Source organism: Larus michahellis, chromosome 8 (genome assembly GCF_964199755.1).
Source record: "Larus michahellis chromosome 8, bLarMic1.1, whole genome shotgun sequence".
NCBI classification, from domain to species: Eukaryota; Metazoa; Chordata; class Aves; order Charadriiformes; family Laridae; genus Larus; species Larus michahellis.
This window is the reverse complement of record NC_133903.1, coordinates 50,069,339-50,092,709: the sequence shown is the minus strand read 5'-3', so window position 1 is coordinate 50,092,709 and position 23,371 is coordinate 50,069,339. Positions and strand designations below refer to the sequence as shown.

The 23,371-nt window shown below is 37.4% G+C and overlaps 1 protein-coding gene across 2 annotated transcripts in view; it reads left to right on the top strand.

The window, feature by feature from the left end:
- The window catches only part of FAF1 (Fas associated factor 1), a 175,551-nt gene that overhangs the window by 28,285 nt on the left and 123,895 nt on the right, over positions 1–23,371 (top strand). For both annotated transcript variants that reach the window (XM_074598544.1, XM_074598545.1), the window contains 4 exons: positions 12,922–12,968; positions 16,012–16,220; positions 19,485–19,576; positions 19,938–20,026. In XM_074598544.1, coding sequence (XP_074454645.1) covers positions 12,922–12,968; positions 16,012–16,220; positions 19,485–19,576; positions 19,938–20,026 — 437 coding nt within the window. The remainder of the gene's footprint in view (positions 1–12,921; positions 12,969–16,011; positions 16,221–19,484; positions 19,577–19,937; positions 20,027–23,371) is intronic.

Here is a 23,371-nt window from a genome sequence, read left to right as displayed (position 1 = left end):
CAGCTCACAAAGTGACGTTTCTATGTCTTTCAGTAAGCTCAGATGCGTGTAATGTATCTTATGCAGCTGGGTGGTAGCAAAGAAGACTAGCTAATTCTTAAAAAAACTATAATTGTTAAATTCATTGTTTGATTTACTTTTGAACGCTTTCATCTTGGGTAAAACAAATCTTTCCTTTTTGTATATTTTTTACATTGAAGACCATATGAAATATGCAGATCTATAGGCAGTCGGAAGCATGGCATAGCTGTATGCACATTCATCTATTAAAAAAACAACCCCAAGCCCCAAACCAAACACTACCACTAATACACGGGGAGGAAATTAAGATTCTTTATTTGCAGAACGCAGAATAAGAGTGCTGCTTTGTCACCTCAGTAATGTGCTTCAGGGAAGGAAGATTACCTCTGCTAGCAGCAAGGTAGCCCAGTCTTCATGGTCCTACCAAATCCCAACTGCTTTTTTCTGTGACTTTTACTAACAGCAATAGTTGATACCTCAGGTGATGTAGGAAAGTGTTCAACATATTGCCACAGTGACAGTCATTTCACATGACCTTGATGAGGGCACAGATTGCAATTGATCCTGTTGAGTCTCTGCATCAGTCTTGGTCCGTTGCCTGCAAGTGGTCTGTTAGACATCAGGAAGTGGTCAATGGAACAACTACAGTTTTAAACAAAATGGCGCCAAACCCAATAAAAATGTCATATACGCGTTCTGACACATGCAAGCAAGTAAAAAAACATACTAAAGGGAGAAAAAAGTAGTAAACATCTAACTTGTATGTTCTAATTTTTTGACTGTTTTGAATAAAACTATTATTACATAGGTTGATCCCTTGGATTGTTGGTTTTTTTTTCCAAAAAACTTAGGTGGTCTTTGGATTTGTTTTCTGGTTTGGATGACCCTTTGCCCTTTTAAAAGAGGTTGAGAAATACTGCTTGGATCATGTTAACATTGCCATGTTTTGTGATTTTTATAAGGAAACCCATGAAAGCTGTAATCAGTGCTGTAGCAGCTGATACTGTGTAAGTATCCAAGAATCTCAGGTTTCACAGTGTTCCTTGTGTAAAGAAAGAGGCTGGGAAGGGGCTAGCTTCTGGCTGTCTGTAGAGAAAGATCTGAAAACTGAAATGAATTGTTTTCCTCACCTGTGGTCTGCTATCCCAAAACTTTATTAGTTTCCCATGGATCTTGCTGGGACTATTCAGGTACAAAAGAACCCCAAACCTCTCAAAACTCACTTTACCCCAACAAATAATTGCTAAATTGTGTACCAGAAACAGAGAGATGTTTGGTTTCTTCAGTTTGTTTCTGTCATTTTCTTTTTTGGTCTTAAGGCAGGTGAATGTGTAAGAAATACAAACTCTTCTTGCCCTGCCCCGAGCAAATTACCGTGTCTCCTTACCAGAGCAAAGCCTTGTCTGAGAAAGATTGATTGGGAATTTGGTGAAAGCAGTTTTAATATCTTTAAATTGCTACTCTGCTGAGACATTGTGCGTATTTCATGGAAGAAGTCTTGAAAGCCTCAGTGCTTGGGAAGACTTGAGCTTCCATTGTGGAAAAGTGGTGCTGTTCAGTGTCATTCTTGTCTCCTATTTTCAAGGCACTGCTAAAATTTTAACGTTATAAAACTATCTGTTTAGTAGGGGACTAACTGTGTTTAGGGCTCATTTTGGTCTACCGTGTTTAAACAGATTGAGGCCAAGCGATGTGCAGTTTACAACTTTGTGGAAACCATGAACTGGGGTTAAATACATGAATCGGTTTGTCCCTCAAGTTGCAGGCAGTTGTTTGGGAGGATGGAAAAACTGATAGCTCTCAAGGAGGTAGGGTTTATTTTATTTTATTAAGGCAGTCAAGAGTCATGGCTTTAAACGTGTTTTCTTTAGTGCTGTTTCATGCATGCTGTGCAGTTTTGTTGATTCAGCAGGAAGGAGTAATTCTCACGTTGCTGATTGAGAGAAAGTGTAATGGGGTATTTATCGTTCCCACAGGGTAAAACTGATATAGCTTGGGCAAGGTGTCTTCTAGATGAACCCCCTTTCGTTCCTGTTAAACTGGAATAATTCTTGAGTATCTGTGAAGAAATCCATATCTTTTAGCCCTTAACAATTTTAGCAAATGTAATGGTTAACTTGCAATATAGTAGATAGTTTTCTAGACACTAAGGGGATTATGTTAGCCTAAAATAGTTCATTTTGTTTAATAACCATTGATTTTAATTTTTCTAATAGAAAAAGCCTGCTTTAGTCACTGAAGGATAACAAAGGGGCTGTGATTATGTATTTTATGGCTGTATTTTGTAACCATGTTGCTGTGATGATGCATATAAAATTTTAATGTCTGGCCGGAAGGAGAGCAGAGGGGTGAAGTAAAGGAAGAGAGCAGAGGAGTAAAGTAAAGTAAAACTTTGCTGTCAACATTTTAAAGTAAAGCAAACTGTGTCTCTCCTTTCCAAATAACAGATGCAATTTAGCTACTTAAGAAATAAGCACCTTAAGTTTTTCTTGCATAGTGATCAAACAAGCAATGGGACTAACAGACTTAGGTTTCTGTTAATGGAAAAAAGATTCTTGTTTCTTGTAATTGAGAGTTTTGTGTTCTGAGAATAACCAAAAAGTGGCACCTGAGGTGACAGTAGTGCCTGATAGTATTGTCGTAGCTCTATGCAGGCATTACCCACCCACCTTATGTTTTACAAATACAGACTTTGAGAGGCTGGTACCTCCATATTAGCAATTTCTGTGAAGATTGCTTAGCATTAATTTGTCCTGAGACATTCGCATTTAAGAGCAAATTTCTAGACTGTATTAACAGTGAAGTGGCTGGTGATGAGGTGTAATTAGTTTGTAGTGTATTATTCTGTGACTAGTTGAACTGAAACTTGCATACATCTTAAAAAAGTGTGTTTGACGAGTGATTAATCTGTCATAGAGTCACGCTGGGAATGTATGAGTAGGAGAAAAATTAAGTAAATTATTTAATAAGAACTAGTATCTGTGCCAATGCTGTCAATATTTTGCAAGTGAACCTTAATTACGAACGATTTTACCACAGAAGCCAGGAGTCATCTAGACACATCAGGCTTTCAAAGCAGAGTATTTTAAAAATGGATTTCCTTATAATTCTGTTGAATATCTTAACAGTTCTGTCCTAGTTTTATTTAAATAAACTCTCTTTAGCTGGTCCTGGAAGCCCTGGGTTGCTGCAGTACCAGTAATGTTAGCATAGGCTATCGAGAGGTATGAGGAGAACTACTGTGAGCCAAGTTGTAGGTTACACACTTTAGAAATGGACTTTCTGGTTTCCAAACTCTGAAGCGAAATCTTGCATAATTATTCTTTTAGTGATTAGGCAGTCTGCTGACTATGGCTAGGCTCATTTGAAAACTGTCATGTAAGATGTTTCGTGTTATTACACCTTTTCAGTAAAGGGGCCTTAGTCCGTAGGTACTAAGGACTTTTTGAATTATCTTGTGTCCTGAGATTTCATCCCTGTTCTATCTTTCTAGTACTTGCTTAGAGCTAGTATGTTACAGCAAAGAGTGATTTTATTTGTTTATTAGTTTGCTTATTTTTTAAGGCTGAACAAAAAGTATGTTGCCGTGGGGGAGCTATCCCCAACTTGTACATATTAGTGTTGTCATTCAAATTTATATAAAATAATTAGGAGACAGGTAGAAATGTGGGAATTCAGTGCGTAGGTATTTTTTCAGGCATAGCCTTTGTTTTATCTGACTCTCCTGCTGCCTAGCTTAATGTTTTAAGGAATAACAAAATATGTTTTGGTATCAAGCATAAGCATTCCTTGCTTTTGAGTTAGAAGATGAAGAAGTATTAGTGTAAAAAGTTGCGATGTTACTGACTAGGGCCAAGATAACTATATAAGTGTGTCAGAAAGTAGCAGACGCATCATGGCCTATTCTTCTCCCTTTCTGTATGAGTAAGTTTTGAGTGGATAGTTTAGAATAGGTTATTTTCCTTTATTCGTGCTGAAATACAGTTTCAGCTCAGGCAGATACTGATCCATAAGCTTCTTATAAATCTGTTCATGTTATTTATTTTAATAGCACTAGGAAAATACGTCCAGTTATGAATTTATTATTGAGATTGCGCTTTGTTTGTGGAATTACGCAGTGACAATATAAAATAAAAGCACTGTGAAAAATGTGGGATTTTTTTTCCCAGGATCATAGAAGTATATCTAACTGTTGAAAGGCTTCCTAGTGCATTTCAGCATGTTGTAGGACCTACAGGAACCAGTTTGCTGAAGCCACCAAAGAAGTAGGGAGAAATGGGAAACCACATCTAGAGTGCTAATTGTAAACTATTTCAACGCGTGCTCTCTTGCTGATGAAGTGAATCATCTGTATGAATATATTCATGTGGCATTTTTTGATGAAATGTTAATTTTTTGCTTTATTAGCAATTCTATTGTTTTGCAGCTTTTCATGAAGTATATTTGTTGTAAAGAAAGCAAGCTGAAATAAAGCAGAATGCATAGAAGACATTTCATTGTAGTTCAATTACAGCTTTTGGTTAAATTTTAACCACGATGGGGACAAATGTTGGCATTCTGTAAAAACTTTGTGGGTGTAACTTCACGTCTAGCACTTGGAAATACTTTGAGACTTGCAAAGCTGGGGAAACGCCAGCAAGTATAACACAAGCTACAGGAAAAAGCTGACTCACTTCTTTGCCTTGAAAAGCCTGCCAAAGATAACAAAGGTAGAAGTTGCTTCTGTTACTACTGGGGCATAATTAGTAATTTTTTAATTTAAATATTATTGCGTTAATTTAAAAATCCTGACTGAATGATGTTTTTTATAACTTGAACCCATAGCAGTCATTACTTGTTAAAGTAATGGTTTCAAAGTAGCTGTGTATGTAGGAAGGTGATAGAGTATCTTGTTCGTAAAAAAGCCTCTGGTCTAAAATAATTGTTATTTCTGCGGAATGTTTTGTGGAATTTCTTGTTTAGAATAACACATTGCAGACTTGCCTGTAACAGGCAAGGTTTGATAGTTGCATGAAGCTGCAAGAAGCCACGTTCCTCTGCTTGGGAACCTCATGATACACTCTTGATGTCTTGGGGCAGAAAGAAGTTGACTCTCTTACAGCTGATTTCAGTAACCCCTTATTTTATTAATCCGGATTGACTGCAGTATTTGACTAATACTTGCAGTATGTTTTTGTCAGCATGAGTTAATAAAACTTCTGCTGTTTATTCCCAAATTTTCCACTTTTTTATTGTTGAAAACTGATCACAAGAGAAGTCTATACACAGTTTTAACTTTTTATCCGGTTTCCTGAAATCACAGTATCAGCAGGTCAGAACAAAGGTTTTGACACGTCTGCATCTGGCATTACACGTTATTATCAGTTCTGTTGAAAATACAATCCCAAATTAGTATTTCCCAAAAAGACAGTTATTTGCGGAGCATTATTTCAAAACATTTACTGTTATTGCTGAAATATGTGCATAAAGCAGAGCCCTGCAAGTTAGTTTCATTGTAAGAAATACTTCTGTGCTCAAAAGGAACTAATAAATCTTTGCGCTTCTCCTGTTTTGCTTTACTGTTGTATATAAAAGTGTGTTCCTTTGTCACGCAGATTTATAGTTTGGAAGCAATTTCAAATTCACTTTCGCTTTTTTGGTCCTTTCATGCATTTTTTGTCTCACTAATGCTTTCCTTTATCCCTTATCATTTAATTATTTGTTTTTCCTCTCTGGATAACATCTGTTCAGTTTGGGGTTTTGTTTCTTTTCTTTTCTTTTTTTCTTTTTTTTTAACTCCCTAGTGTACAAAGCACTTGGAGTTTTGTTATCCATTTATTTTGTTTGCATAACAAATAAAATAATGGATTTTAAATCTTTAGGATATGCAATTTATCATGTGAAAATAACAAAATTAGAGTAAGAATATTGTATTTCAGGGGAATATCACATTTAGCCCAACATAGGAGCAGAATTAATTGCAATGGAATTACAATTGTAATCAAAGTAGTATAAGTGACCTTTTTGGTGCTGTGGAAATATACCATAAAATACAAAAGATAAGAAATAATTTTTCTAGTGTATTTTAGATTGCTTAGTAAGAGCCTTTTAGTATATTTCACTACACTTTTAGCTTTTAAAAAAACATGTTTAATTTGTTTAAATTCAAGAAATCTTGAGTCATCCCCTAGCAGGATGGACTGATAGCACACAGGAATACTGGCTGATATTTCCAAAGTATAACAGTTATAATTATTTTCTTCTACAGAACCCAAACCCACAGTACGTTTGCCTTGCATGTCATCTCTCCCTCTATACTGAGGTTTTGTACATAGCTTTTGTGTTACGTTCACTTGTGTAATCAGACTGAGAAATAAATCTAAGATTAAATGCTGAAAGGGTCAGTCAAATATTAAAATAGGTTTCTATTTGTTTTGTAGTGTGAAACAACAAACCAACCGTTTTTTGGTTATATTTCAAAATACAGTCCTAAAAGCTGCTAGCACCCCTTCCTCTAAGACGGTGAGCTGTCCTTACTTCTGCTAGAGTAGAAAACAGTATGGGGTAAGCTTTCTGAATTTGTGTTTTGAGAGAAATTGTTTTTATATCAAGGAGATATTAAATATATAATAGCAAGAAAAGGCAAAAGGAGTAGGAAGGCACAAAATGCAGATTTATTTTTTTATTATTTATTTTATTATTTATTTATTATTATTTATTTTTATTTTTATTTTTTATTTTAGCTTACCAGATATTTAAAAACAAAAATAAAATCTATGAGTTGTAGCATTTGGGGAAGAATATAGTTTTTTGAAAGTCATGATAAATAAATCCTTTCATTAAAGAAAGTTCTTAGTAAGTTGCATAGAAATAATTGAATAAGTGGGTTACTCCATCATATTTCCCTGTGACTTTCTGAAGCTGTTGATACTCTTTAGTTGGACATTTTTGGATTAAATCATCTGCTATGGCAGTTCCTATTACCCTGTGTCTATGTCTCATTCATGTGTTGTGTTTGTTTAATGTAAACCTTCTCAATTTTTAGATAAACAAATGTAAAGCTCTGTGTGGCCTTTATTAAGTAGACTGAAGTGGTTTTACTTGCTGTATTCAGTCAAACCTAAATAAGGCTTTTAAAATTCTGTGTAGGATGATTCATATGTAAACTTGTACTGGTTGCGTTAAGCTGATACGGTTATTTATCTCAATGAAACTCATGCAGCTTTCACATGTGCACGGTATTTACACCGCTCTAGCCTCTTCTTCTGAAAGGGTTGGTTGTTCTAGCATCATGCTGATTGAACTTGCTTTCTTTCGCGTGGAGATTCTAATACTCTGCTTTGGAAAGTTGATCTTAACGTTGTGCTTTGTGAAAGCTCTTGCTCTTAACTGGGGTAGAGGTTTGAATCCTAGAATGTTTTGTGTTGGGAGGGACCTTGAAGATCATCTAGTTCTGACCACCCTGCCGTGGGCAGGGACATCTCCCGCTAGACCAGGCTGCTCAAAACCCCATCCAGCCTGGCCTTGAACCAGGGCATCTTGAACCCCCAAGGGATGGGGCACCCGTAACTTCTCTGGGCAACCTGTTCCAGTGCCTCACCACTCTCACAGGAAGGAATTTCTTCCTGATATCTAATCTAAATCTCCCCTCTTTCAGTTTAAAACCATTACCCCTTGTCCTATCACTCCATTCCCTGACAAAGAGTCCCTCCCCATCTTTCATGTACCCCTTTTAGGTACTGGAATGGGCTATAAGGTCTCCCTGGAGCCTTCTCTTCTCCAGGTTGAACAACCCCAACTCTCTCAGCCTGAATTCATAGGAGAGGTGCTCCAGCCCTCTGATCATCTTCGTGGCCTTCCTCTGGAGTCGCTCCAATAGGTCCCTGCCTGTTTTAAAGGATCTATATCTAGGGTGGGGTCTGTATCTGTCAGACAAAACTATTCTGTAGTATGGAGATTGGAAAGAAGAGGAAGACCTTCTCCTACCTCACCCATTGCAAAAGCCTTTAGCTGCGCTTTTGCCTGGGCCTGCTTTTAACTCTTAAGATAATTCATTTAAACATCACTTTTACATTCTGGAAATTTAAAAAATACCTCCCACCTGTAGTTCATGAAAAGGAAGGAATTCCCCACCTTGTTTGAATATCTGATCAGTATATGCAGACCTGTGCTTTTAAATAGTATGATTGGCAAATCCAGTCCCTCTTCAAACTTAGTGATAACCACTGAGTATTTTAACTTCTGGAGTTTAATGTTTGTTCTATCTGAAATACCACAGTTCGTTCATAATTATTCATAGGACCCTCATTCCCCTGGGTGAGAGTCACTGTAAGATGTGCTTAATTGCTTTTAAATGGCGAGTACTATAATTGTGTATTTTGAGCGAAGTCATCAACCTTGTTGCTTCATCAGGTTATTAAGAAATGGTGGTTGGTTTTTTTTTCTCTCTCACACTGTTTTGTACTCATAAAAGGTAGTCACATTTAGTCAGAACTGACTAATCTATTTAAGTTAATATTCCCGTGAGGAAAAGCTCTAAATTTCACAGTCTGCTTCACAACGTTCTTTAGGCACTTAAATAATTTCAGTCTGTTTGTAGAATACCACAGTTTCTAGGTTGCAGAGACTGTTAATGAATTTGGTAACCTTTTATTAACCCTAATGCTTTATTGTTACCTATGTTTGTGGGAAACAGCAAAAAAGTTGGATTTAATATATTTTGATACTGGAAGCTTGCTGCTGAAACAAACACTAAAAAAAGTATTGTTACTTTGAACCTTTTAAATTGTCACTCATTGGTCCAGTGTTACATCGTATCCCTGTCTTCTAATTCCTTTAAATGAACAGGATTCTTGGTGCTGTTCATTGATAAATCCTCTACTGTTGGATGATGGGGTTGTAGGGTACTTGTAACTGGAAGTTACTTCTGGATGTTGGTCTGTTCAAAAGCAGGTCCAATTATATCAGGTCATGCGGGGCTTAATAAATAAATAAACCGTTTCAATTCCTGGATATGTGACTAATATCTCTATACAAAATGTATAAATCAAGAATAACTAAACTTGTCTTATAATTTCCTAGATTAAGTTGTGGTCCTGGTAGTTTGAATATTGCCATCAAAACAATAACTATGTCCTTGCTTCTCTTCCTCTGCTCCAAGTTTGAGCGCTGTTGCAGTAGAGTTTGTATGTGGGTAGCACTGAGGCACACCTAAGATTGTTGGCTTAGGGGAAAAAATATCTTATAAAATCCCTATAATTTTCCACTTAAAGTGAGCTTCGCTCTTTAAATAGTGGTAGCATGAGAATAGGTAAATACCTGTCGAAGCTGTGGTACCCAGTATCCTCAGCGACAGTTATGGATATACAGCGGGAGAACAGTGTAAGCACAGGGTGCTGCTTCCCTGGTATCACTGTTGGCAACAGGTTATTGGAAGCTGAAGAAATTTTCTGAGCCAGATATGGTATCTTTATATTTAATAACCCTTTAACAGATTTACTGCACCTGTCATTAAAGTTGTTTCAAGGGTAATACATCTTTTTAATTACTGTATATTAGTCAGTCAGGCTGGTTTTGATGATCAAATGATCCCTGTTCAGAAAGGCAAAAAAAAAATTAATATCTTTGAATGTTTACTTAACCATAGAGACCTGATCCCCTCTCAAAGAGGATTGACATCGGGGAAGAACAGCCTGGAACAGATCTTGCCTTAATAACTTGTTCTTTTCTTTTTTTTTTTTTTTTTTTTTTTTAATAGTCACGGCCTTCCTCCTATGAAATTCTAAAGCAGATGGTTGTTCCTTTTTCTTACTTTTTCTGCAGACTCTACTTATAGATGTCTTGCAAGAACATGGGTATTTAATATTTATGCAATATCTACATGTGCACTGCTACCATTTGCCGTCTACATAATTTTAGTCTTCCATCTTGCTTAACAAACAGTGTCCAGACTCTTTATTTTTACAGTGTGGTTAATAGAGGTCTTTCCATCAAAAAAGTACATAATGCTGCTGCTGTTTTTTCTTACTGCTGTGCCCCTTAAATGTCATCAAGTTTACAAAACTGGGGACGTGAACAAGTGAGTTATTCAGTTTTAAAGAAAATAGCTTGGAGCCTCTATCGTATTTAACCCCTCTAACTAGGCTTAGAAAAAGTTTGAGCTGGTTTAATCCTCTGAGACTGAGACATGAGCTTTTTACAGAAAAACTGTGGAAATGCCATGCTGTGCTATATTTCTTCACAGCTGAAGCAGCTTCTTTTTCTCGGAGTAAAGAGAATTCTGTTGCACCAGCAGATCATTATTAGTGTTGGTCCTGTGGCACAAAAATCTGTATTTGCTGTCTGTATCTTACAGATGCAAAATAAAGGCTATTTTTTCTTTCATCGAACTTCACCTGTTGATTGACAGGAATGAATTGTATATTGTTGAAGAGTATTGGGGGGGAAACCAAACCAGAAAAACCCAAACAAAACAAAACCTCCCACTTTTTCCTGGAGGTTTGTTAGATGAACATGACCAAGAGCTATGTATGACTGCAAAAACCACAGTGATGATAAATGAGACATGTTGTTAAAAAGAAACCACTGATTATTGCCATGCACGGTGGATAAACTGATTTAAAAACTGATCTGGTAAGAAGATTGGCTTTCCCTGTAATTTGATACAGCCTTATGGGTAGTTGCTGTAGCTTACAGATACCTGTGACCCTTTTCCTTGTCTGCTATTATTCATGAATATTTGTCTCTAAATAAAGTGATAAATCTTACTGCAATATCATAGTTACTTAGCTGAGTTCAGCAGAAATACTTTTTGACTTTATGTAGCCTTAACTGTTAATGGAAATTGTAAAAAAATCACGCTTATATATTCATAGAAAAAGAAAGCATAGCATTTAAAATTAGATGATACAAAGATTTGTGTTTATTGAGCACTTAAGATGCATTTTCCATGTCAGTTTGCAAAAATGATGGTGGTAGGTGATGACTGTCCATAGTTCAGTTGCAGCATTTGACTTCATCCTGCTGGACTACAGGGGACCTATGAGCTTCTAAATGTCAGTGTTCTCTTCTTCATCAGGGACCAGACACTAATTCACCGAATATCTGGGCCAACAGGTCAGGTATATCTGACATATGAGAATGGATATTGGAAGTTGGGATAGTAGAAATGCGTGAATTGCTACTGGTACAGCAGAAAATGGAGAATGATGGGATGTTACAAGCTCTCTTGAATCTCACCGTTAAACCTAACAAATATGTACCTGTGAACATATTATAAAGATCATCAAAGACCAGAAACAGAATTAGTCTTTTGAGGTCTGTTTTTTTTTCCTCTCTAGACTTTTTTGAATTCTTTCTCATTCCTTGCCAAATTCCCTCCTGTGATATTGCACCTTGTCTGCTCACTACTGGGCTAGGATTAAAAGTCTGAAGTTAGGTAGGGTTCTGACATCTTTACTCCCATGGCTTCTAACAATAATCAGAACAAAGCCTTATCAGCTGTGGAGTAAAGCGTGTAAGTCATCTTCACCAGCTCATGTGGTATCACTTTCTCTGCCCATCAAATCTGAAAAATCCTAGCAATGAGACGGTTTTAAAATACTTTTTTGATGGTATAAAGCAGTCTGTCTAAATACTGCTGAAGAGAGTCTTATTTGCTTTCCAAGTTTTTACCTCATCCTGATTTACATATAATTTCAAAGTTTATACAAACTTACTTACATAGCATCATATGTGCTGGAAATGCATTAAAACTTTCTGCAACATAGAATGGAGCAATGCTGTAACAGGCTGAGAAGACAATTTTGTCAGAAGCGGGTTTTTGAACTTGCAACTGGGGTATGTTGTGGCTATTTTAAAAAGAATGCATTTTAATATGAGATAGAATTCATTAGGATATTGTCAGAGCTGAAAACTCTGTAATTTCAAATAAGACGGTTATGAGGGTGGTGAGACACTAGCACATGTTGCCCGGGGAAGTTGTGGCTGCCCTATCCCTGGAGGGGTTCAAGGCCAGGCTGGATGGGGCTTTGAGCAGCCTGGTCTGGTGGGAGGTGTCCCTGCCCAGGGCAGGGGGATGGAACTAGATGATCTTTAAGGTCCCTTCCAACCCAAACCATTCTATGATTCTAAGAAATCTGAATGCAGCTTGCAAGGTTTGTACTTATACACCCATAAGTAATACTTCGTTTATTCTGATGATCTGGACAACATGGGATAGTATTTAACTGCATAAACCTTACTTAAAAAAATACTTCCTTTTCTGCCTGAAGACTGTTTGAATTTTGGGGGTAGCCTTTTCCGTGATTCCCTGGCACATGAGGACTCTTAAGAGGCTAGATGGTATTTGTGCGTGTGAGCTGGAAGCAGGTTGTCCGGAAGGCGTAGGCGCGATGGAGGCGTGCGAGCTGTTGAGTAGCTCTTTGTGCCGGCTTCAGCCATTTGTGAACATGTGAGGGTTGCAGCATGCAGCGCACGTGCAGCTCTGCCAGGTTTGTAGGTTTGTGCAGGTCTGAAACTTCTGGGAAACAGATTTTCTGTGTACGTGCTGTCTGGCTGCCTCGTCTGTGCGCATTTAGCTTTGTGTATTTAAAAGCAATATGTTCACTGTATGTAGGTACCGAGTGTACTAAGCATTAGATTTACTGAGTATGGGCCATGCAGTTTACTCCTGTGCATTCCACCTGGGAGATCCATCACACGCTTATAGGAGTTTGATCTTCAGTTCATGTTTGTTTTCACTTAGATACAGTTTTTATTTTTTGCAGGTACTTTAATGACAATATCGTTTACCAAAAATATTCACTAAGTGGAGAATATTTTATGGCATATTTTAAAGCAAACTAGTCAGTCTTTAAAACATTTTCTGTTTTATTTTTGTTGTTCTGTATGCTTGACTCAAAATTTGTTTTCTCTTTTCAGGCAGCTATAAATGGTGTAATACCACAAGAAAATGGCATTCTACAAAGGTAAGCATAGAAGACAAGTAGTACACACAGAGAATGATGCTGGGTAGTAGTTACATTTTTTTGTTCCTGAATCCTAAGGTAATGATGTAATTCTCCTTTTAAAGCAGTTTCAGGAGCCACAAATTCTATTCCTGGCAAAGGTGATTTAACGATCAATTTTTCCTGTACTGATGGAGGACCAGCTCAAACACCTATTTAAATTAATTATTTTTTATTCTAAGTTCATTGGTTTTTGGGTCATTCTGGGCAGGGTTGTCTCTTTACTAAGCTTGGATTTTGGTATCCTTTCTTGGATGTCAGGACTTGGGTGTGGTGGGTTTTTTTTTTGTTTTGTTTTTTCTTCCTCCAAAGACCTGAAAATTTGCAAGGCAAATCCACAGATGTTCCTGGCTAAGTATTTTCTTTTTCCTTGTACATTTTTAAAAGTATTGATATTCCATGCTTCCCTGACCCTGTCCAAAAAATGTTTGTATTTTTGTAGTTGTTGGTTTTTGTTTTGTTTTTATTGAATTACAGGCAGCAGATACTGTGTTAGATACAGTAAGGTTGCTCCCTTTTAAAAGTAGCTTTACTGATTTTCTTTCAGCTTCTGAATTAAATTTTGGCTTGTATACTGATGCCTGGATATCTTGAAGTCACTGAAGCATGAGGTCCTAAGTGCTGATGAGGCAATTGAAAACAGCAGAACAGGAATTGAGCTACTTGAGAGAGACAGTAAAATAGTGTATAAAATTTTTTTTAGAAAAATACTCAATGTACTATTTTAAAAAGTTTATTTTAATGATGAAAAAGGATACATAATGTAGGTAAAGCAGTGTTTTGGCATCTCTGTCAATACTTACTAAAGCTGTCATTAAATATAGTCAGTTTTTGATTTAGGAAAAAACCTTATTTGCTCAGCAATGTTACTAGATGTTTATTTACCGTAAGACCTACCTAGTCCATTGGAGATCAAGTCTTGGTTGGGTTGAGCACTCTTTCTACCTATGTTATTAAGTCCTGACCTCAAAGCATTTATATTCAAAATGCTAGAATGTTTGAAACCATTTGGTCAGGGGGAAGGAGCTGGGCAGTAGTTATGCCTGGCCTGGATAACAAGCTGGTCTACTGTCCACTTACAGCTTTCTTCCATGCTAATTTATTCATTTTTAGAAATGATTAAACAGTCAAATGTGTCTCAAATCTCTCTCTTTTTTTTTTTTTTTTTTCTTCTTCTTCCAATGGAAGTGGTTTAAAAGGAGACTCAGAAGACTGAGAAGCCTAGTTTCCAGTGGTTTTCAGATGAGGGTTATTTTACAACCATTGGAGGTTGCCAGACTGGTGCCTTTTGCCAGGCACGCCTTTTTTTTGCCAGAATGCCTTTTGTGGTGGAATCAAATAGAATTAATGCAACTGGACTTGAAGGAAGTTACTTTATTGAAGGGAAAAAAAATAATATTTTGTTTTATAATTCAGTTGTGATGTTTAAAAAAGCAAATAATAAAAAAAAATTCAAGTTCTGAGAATCAGGATATTCATTGCTTCTTGGGTCTGTTAACAAAATGGTTATAGTAGTACTTAATTCATAGTTGGCCATTGGCTATTTAAGACAATAGCATATCACTTGGTAATTATACTTTTTTTCAATTCTGAAAATAAGACTCTTCCCTGTACTCTTTAGACCTCCGAAGTGTGTCTCTGAGCTTTGAGCGTGGGTCTTTGAGTCTGTGTCTTTGTAGCTGGGAATTCATCCTTCTGAGCCTCCTGATGTGAGACGGGAAGGAGCATAACATGGTTTTCTTTTTCAAATGTAGAAGGCTCAATGCTGGGATTTGCAATAGCTGTGTAAAATTTCTGCACTTGTGACATGCATGCCATCCACTTTTTCCTTTTTGAGTTCAGGCCTCCTCTAGATGACAAATTTGACTTGCTATGAGAAGTGTTTCAATTGAGAGATTTTGTAGTATCTTCAAGAAGGGCAGAATGCATTTTTCAAATACGTTCTGTTTAAGAATGGAAACGAGACAATTTACATGTCAACATTTCCTAAATCCTTCTTTGCTCAGCTTCCATTCTTTCAGTGCATACGTTTTATTAGCTTGTATCCTCCATCATCATAACCTGTAACTGCCCAGGAGAGATCATCTTCCTGATAAGAACATCTACAAGGCAAAGCTCTAGCCTTACCCTGTGAAGTTTCTTGCCTTCCACCTTTAATTTCTGTACATCATAGTTTTTTATTGGCCTGGAGTAATGTTCCTGAAATTTCATGTTTTGTTACTCTTTTTTCTAATCCCAGTTACATGCATCTTGTGGAGAGGCTCACTTGAGGAAGATGAAATGCTTCTGGGTAGTGAGGGTTTCCCGATTTATTCTGACCTGTAATGCTGTATGTGTCCTTGAGCCAGCTATGGAGACATCCTTTTATGAATGTCCAGGAGGCTTGAAGGATTTTGAACTTAAAGGCAAGCTAGAATTTAGCATTGCATTGCATTGCTACTGTACTTCTAGGTATTTTCTACAATATATACCTCGCTATCTTGATTTGTTTACCTTAAGTACATAACTATTTTCATACCTGACTTGTTTTCCACTAATTTGGTATTGGAAAATACCAATCCACGTGCAGTATTTTAAGCTTTATTTCTTATTTTCATTTCCACTTGATACTAGCCCAATGATGTAGAAAGTTAGTTGTTGCCATGGTGCCGTTTTTTTGTATGGTCACAGCAGTCCTGGAACAGGAAATAATGCTTCTTCTCAAAATAATTCTGATATTAATTACGTAGTGAACTTTTAGACAGAAATAATGGCTTAAGTGCTTATCAGCTAAGCTGTTCTCCTATAGCTCTTCTGAGTCACTGAAATGTTAATATTAGTGATATGAAAGTTATTTTCTAATTATTAATAAAATAGTGTTTTCAGATATGACAGTGTAATTTATTCAAGAGGTGTGTGCTGTGAATCATAGTAAGTGAATAATACTGTTCATTTTGCTTTGCTAACTTTTATTTAAACATATCAAGCTGTTCTTCTCAAACCTTCTTATCTGCATATCTTTCAGTGAATACGGTGGAGAGACTTTACATGGACCAGCGTATGGTCCCACAAGTCACTCTACAGCAGCTTCTTCAACTCCTTCCTCATCCTCAGCATTTCGCCATGTAGTGCCATCAAGACAAATAGTGGAAAGACAACCTCGAATGCTTGACTTCAGGGTTGAGTACAGGGACAGAAATGTGGATGTAGTACTTGAAGACAGCTCCACAGTTGGTAAGGATTTGTAAAAATGGAATGAAAACTGTTGTGGTATAATTGTTAAAACAAAAGCAAACAAAAAAGATCCAACCCCAAAAGTTCAAATCCTAAAAAGCAAAGCAAAGCAAAACAAAACCCCTCCAAAAAACCCCACAGAAAACCCCCCAGAAAATGCAGACTCCACAGCTACTAACCATTTTCAAATCTCTTTGCAGCTTTAAAAAAGCAAAATTTCACTAATCCATTGTAAAGGTTAGTGATTTGTCAAATACTTACTTTGAAATCTAGTTTTCTTACGAATTTGCTTCAGAAACAAAATGAAAAGTACTGATTAAGTTGAGGCATGCAAATGTAATTTGGGGTAGAATTAGTATAGATGCAATCTACTAATAAGCGGATGATCTTGGCATTTCCTTTTTGAATCTCTATGGCATCTCATTCTGTGCAGGATTAGTGATGAAATTTAGAGGAATTCTTTACGGTGTGAAGAACATAATTGCATTCTTCTTTTTTAAATTTTTATTTGACTCTTGTGCAAATTGAGATTTCTTTTATCAGCTTTATTGTCTTTATTCTAAAACTGATGCATTTTGTAACAGTATGTTAGAAATATGCTATTGTTAGTATTGCAGAGCATGTTTTTTTACATTCCCTAAACTGTGAGTTAGTTTACTTTTGCTAAGGAAGAGTATTTTTTTTATTTTAGTGACGATTCTGTACAGATCAAAATAAGGAACTGCATGAAAAAATAGTTGATTAAAACAATTTTCAGTGCTGCAGCCTTATGTCTGTGATGAAATTTTGAAATTGAAACTTTTGATCCTTATTTGTCTTTTTAGCATTCGATTTGGTATTGGCTGGTGCCACCTAGTGGTGATTAGTTTGAATTCCTGATTAGTGTTTCCTGTATTCCACAGCACTGCACTGAGTGGCATCCGTGCAAAGCGGATATAAAAGCCTGATCAAATCAGAATTTTGCAGCCGTAGTATTTTATTTTTTCTTTTCTCATTAACTTCTTTCAGTCGGTGTAGAACTTTTGTCTTATTTTGGCATATGACGATTGAGGGCAACCTTGTGTTTAAAGTCCTGAGAGAAGTGAGCAAGGCAAATAGTAGAATTTCAACCATGAACTTCAGGAAAGAAGATTTTTGGCTTTTTTAGGAGTCTGCTTGGCATGATTCCATGAGAGACTGCTCTGAGGACAAAGAGGCCCAATAGAGCTGATTGATCTTCAAGGACAACCTCTTCAAAGGACAAGAACATTCCCTTCCAACATGCAGAAAGAGGAGCAAGCGTGGCAGAAGGCCAGGACAGAAGAACAAAGAATTTATGACTAAGCTAAATGCAAAAAGAAAGTACACAGAAGGTGAAAGGTAGTGATGGGGCTACCCAGGAGGAATACAGAGTTGTTGCCAGAGTATGCAGGTTTGGAGTTAGAAAGACTCAGGCCAGGTGGATCTGAAACCACTGAGGGATTAGAAGGGCTTCTGTTGGTACATCAACAGGAAAAGAAAGGCTAAAGAAAATGTGAGCCTACTGTTCAATGGTGATTGCTGAACTTGGTCCGTAGGAAGATTACGGAGAAAATATTTCTGGAAGACCTTTTTGAGCACAGGAAGGAAAAGAAGGTGATTTGGAACAGCTGGCATGGATTTGCTAAGGGCAAATTGTGCCTAATCAATGTTTATTATGATTTGATGACTGGCTCTGTGCACAAGGGGAGAACGGTGGATGTCACTTTGACTTTAGTAAGACCTTTGACATATTCTGCTGTAGTATTCTTATAGTTATATTGTTAAGAAAACGACTGGATAAGTGGGATGATAAGGTAGGTAGATAATTACCTGGACTGCTGGGCTCAAAGTCTGACTGGTGAAGAGTAACTAGTTCAGGGATGTCCCTCAGGGATCAATCTTGAGGCCAGTGTTGGTTAATGTCTTTATTAAGAACCTCGTGGTTAAGGTGAGTGCTCTTGGCAAGTTCACAAAGAATACCAGCCCAGAGAAAGTGGCTGATATTCTAGAGGACAAGGCTGCTATTTAGAAGGCCCTGGACAGCCTGGAGAAAAGGGCTGACAGGAGCCTTGTGAAGTTCAAAGAAAGCAAAGTTGAAGTCCTGTGTCTGGGGTAGGGTAACTCTGTGTTATCCTGTCTGACAGCTGCCTGAGGGCTGACAAGCTAGAAACCAACTTTGTAAAAAAAGGCATTTGGGGTGCATTAGCAGTGCACCCACGCAGTAAAGGCGGCCAGCCACATCCTAGACAAGAGTGTAGCCGATGGATCCGAGGGAATAACCCCTCTATTCCGCATTTGGGGTGCTGCATCCAGTTTTGAGGTCCCCAGTGCAAGAAAGATGTTGACATTCTGCAGTGAGTTCAGCAGAGGCCAGCAAGATGGTCAGGGGACTGGAGCACGTGACAACACAGGAGGAGAGGCACAGAGAACTGCATTTGTTCGGCCTGGGGAAGAGGAGAGGTAGAGACCTTACCTCTGCCTACAACTGCCTGCTGGGAGGACACAGAGAAGATGGAGCCAGAGTCTTCTTGGAGGTGCACAATAAGAAGATGAGAGGCAGTGGACATTATTTGCAACAGTGAAAATTTCCATTAGATATAAGGATTTATTTGTTTGGTGGTTTTTTTTCAGTTGTGAGAGTGGTAAGGTACTGGAACAAGTTGGCCAGAGAAGCTGTCAAACTTAAAGGTGTTCAAGAATCAGCTGGACAAATCTTTGACTAAACTGGTTTAATTAGACCTTTCAGCTGGGCTTGGGCTAGATGAGCTCCTGAGGCTCCTTCCAGCCTGAATTATTTTGACTGCAATAACTACAGGGAGAGGAGAGCATCAAAACGTACAAAACACTGAAAAAGCTGTCAGAGCAGTTAAATTGTATGAACACTCCAGTTCTTCAGTTTAGGACTACTGATGATGGAATTAGGTATCAAAAATATGCACCTTCTTCATTGCTGACAAATCCACTGCTCCAGAGAGCGTGCCTCTGCAAATGTGTGTGTCTAGCATACGCAGTGTAGAACTATTCAAATACATGTCCAAATCGTCATATCCTCATGTAATTCTCCAATCATTCACGCTTTCTGTGATTTTTTTTTTTAGCTTCATTTGTCCTTTACTGTTTGAAGGGTATGTTACAAAAGTAACTAGATTAAAAATGGTTTTCGTAGTAAACTCTTCTTTGCTCTCATTTAACTATAACTCAGTACTGTTTGAAATAAAGCAGTAAGTGTGTGTATTTTATGTATTTTCTTTGTTTTCTCTTTAGGAGATATCAAACATATTCTAGAAAATGAACTTCAGATTCCTGCATCTAAAATGCTGTTAAAAGGGTGGAAGACTGGAGATGTAGATGATAGTGTAAGTGTTCAACTGTGTTTTCAGTTAACTGAATTCAGAGTTTCAAAATGAACATCTGTGGGTGGGGATTACAATGCAAGAATTGTGAGTTTCAAACAGTGATACATGTCTTGGGTGGCATACAAGGAACTCTTAAACTAAAACCTTGCAAAAAACGTCGGGACAACTCACTTCTGTTTGTGTTGGTTTTATATATAACACGGCCCACCTACAAAAAGGATGTTAGGAAGTTAACAGTAAGTATATCTCAAAACAAACTATTTGGTGGTATTGTAAAATAAGTATTGATAATTAAAAAATATAAAATAATACGTCAAAATTAGTGAATGTTTTATGTTTATAATGATTTTTCTCCCCTCAGACTGTTTTAAAAACTCTACACTTGCCAAAAAATAATAGTCTTTATGTTCTAACACCTGACCTGCCTCCTCCTTCTTCAAGTCATTCTGGGTAAGTCTTTTGGCCATAAAATTCTACTTGTACCGTTTGGTTTTCTATGGTTTTTATGAAGCCACGTGCATCCTTGTAGGAATCTGCAGTCAGAAAATACAAAGTGTTTTCGCTGCTCTGGTAAGCGTTGGGATGAACCACCTCAGCACCTCATTGTGGAAAAGAAGGTTGTTAAGTTTTTAAAACCTTGGTGTGGTACGTGAACCACTTAGGTACAGACAGAATTTTACACCTCCCAGGTGCAATGATTTTAATTGAACAAGAATTTAATCCCTGTGGAACTGAGAGCTGGCCTTTCATAAGTTGCTGCATTATGTTGGTTCATTTAATGTAAACTTGTATAAATAACTTGTATAAATCATTGCCAGCAGATTAGAATTTTCTTTCTGAAATGTTTGTTACGTTGTTTTATCTTGTCTTCTTAGACTTTTAAAATGTACATAGGTACAATCACTTTCCCCCAACTGAGCAGGATATCTTTTATTACTGATTTGAATACTCAAAAAGTTAAACGGCGAGTGTTCATATGCCAGCGAACATTGCTAAGGTTTGAAAATTAAATGTTATTTTATGGTAAACAGAATCTTTACTCGTATAAAGTGTTTTGTGATTACTTTGCCGTGTTTTCTCTTCTGCCCATCCCTTTCTGAAAGGCAGACCCGTATGCGTTCTTTTCCAGGAAAATATGAATTTTATTCGGTAGCCGCTAGAGGGTGCGCAGTAACTGAGGCTGGAAGAGCAGCGCGGCTCTGGCAAGGGAGCGGGGAGGCTTGCGTTTGGAATTGGTCAAATTGCGGGATCGTTAGACTAGAGTGCCTTCAAATTGTCTGAAGAGGGAGTTGTTTTTCTGCTGTTACAGCCGATAAGAGAATATTCTATAAATGCAGTCGTATTACTGACGAAGGAAATTCTTTGACGATCCATGGAAATTGGTAACTGGTTTCCTAGTGACTAAAAGTACTTCATATATTACTAAAAGGTACTTGTGCACATAACCGTGTAGTCTGTGGAGGAAATAAGAATGCCGATATGAATTACAAAAATAATAATAATAATAAAGGAAAGACGCATTAAGAGAGGGAATAGTGGGACTGGAACAGAGGGAGCAGAGTGGTGGTGAGCTGTGATGTGAACTGGGTGTGCTCTGGATGTGCTCACAGGGACTGCAGTCGTGTGTGAGGACAATAAGCCATGGTATGTAAGCAGCTAATTGAAGGAGAGTGAAAATACTGTGGAAAACCACTGTAGATACTAATTGTTTGGATTTTTAAAAAATCCATTTCCAATTCCAAAATTTTCTACCCAGGTATCACTGTATGTTGTAATTTGAATATCTTTGATTCCAGAAAGAAAACCGGGGTCTGAAGAATGTTGTTTATTGCAACTGCAATAAAATATATAACAACAAACTGTTTAAAAATAGTTTTTAGGCTTTTTTATTGGATGAATAGTTTAAAAGAACTTTACTTGCTAATAAAATCAAAGTGGTTGTTACCTTTACAGTTTAGACTTGCTTCATAGTGGAGACTAGTTCTGGATATTTTTAAAATAAAGTTGGTAGCTTTGGGATAGCAAATGATGATTAATTAGTGGCTACTTAAACAAGGATAATTTGAAGGCTGAAGTCATAAATTCTAGATGAAAGGGGAGGCTTGCCTCCAATTAAAGCATCAATGCAGATCAAAAAACATCTAATTGAAGCAATGTACCAAACCCAGTTACACTGTTTACTGCCTACTGTTAGGTCAGTTATTATTCAGATTAGTTTGTTACCCACAATTTTTAAAAGCCTGATGCTCACATCTATTATTAATGGATGTTAAGGAACTTTGCCGCTTACTTTGTGAGTTCATCTGTCATTTTCTTCAAATGCCTTCTATTTTGAACTACAGATAAATAGTCGTGATTTGAATATCTCCAGAAAGTGATATTTGAAAAGCCTGAGATTTCAGTATGTGATATTTTATGTATATGCCCTTCTTAAAAGGAGCAATATGGTCACTGCTCTGTAAACTCCAATCTGTGCCTGTTCTTGACACTGAGGGAGAATGGTGTCTGAAACAGCCTTTTCCAACATACTGGTACGTTGGCATTGAAGTTTATTGTGACAGACTGAATGGGCTTAACCCAGAAATAACTTAAAACTAGCATCGAAACGTAATGGCAAAGTGATTCTGCAGTTTAAACAAACAAAAGTCTCCAAGGGTATCTTTGTTCCTCAGTGGCATATCTAAAGCTTTTATAGATAATAGAAACCTGGTGAATTACTACCACATGCTAGTAAATTGAGGTGTAAAGATTAAATTTAAATGTCAAATACCACCTGTAGGGTTACATGCCCTGCTTCCACAATTTCAGCGGGCAAAGCCCTCCCTATCCATGCATGGTATCCAGAACAATGTGTTCTATGAGCTGTGGACGTAATGAAACCTGTTTTCTAGTGAATTCCTGCCTCATCCCAGTGGCTGCACTAACTCAGCCCTCTCCATCCACACTTCCCGTGATCTCACCTACTTCTGACACTGCTTCCACTTCCCATTTATTTTGTAGCGCCTATGTAATTTTTTTCCCCTGCATAGACATCCAGCTTGCCCTGCCTCTGTTCTCCAGCTGGTAGTCAGGTAACATAGAAGAAAAGGAGACATCACATGCTGTAGGTAGTTCTGTAATCATCGGCTAGAAGTTGGCTGGATGGAGTATAAAAATACTATGCTTGTACTGCAGCCTTTTACTAAGGTGGGTAGTAATTTGTGTCCCTTTCCTCTACCCAGCTGTTGATTTACACCAAATTTTTGAGACATTTATAATGCTGTTAGATGTCCCTGAATCTTGTGAATATGTTCAAAATTTACTGGATGGGACAGGTGGGTGAGAAAAACATGATTTCCTTTGGAAAGGAGCCTTAAAAGGAAAGGTGCCAAAGAATGTCCATCATTTAAGTGTCCAAGGGGAGGAGAGATCCCTTGCACCGGCTTTGTCAGATTAGGTTCTTCACTTCCTCACAGTGACTCTCCTTCCCTTTGTTGCCTTGGGTGCTTCTTGAAAGCCGGCAATATGCAGTTCAGGGAAAAGGTTTTGGAGAACGCAATAGAGTGTCAAAATCATAGGTGTGTGAGTCTAGCCATGGAGCTAGGTCATCCTGATTATCTCTTCTTTTTATCTTGCATGTTCTGGGAGGCAGTTTTTCTCAATTTTTTTTCTTCAGTTATCAATTCAATGAATATAATGTATTTCATATTTAGTCTTTTTTCCTAAATAGCTGAAAGTCTTAAATACTTGATATACCTGATGAATCATTGGAAAGTTCAAAACAGTTAAAAGCTATTTGACCAGGTGCATACATTT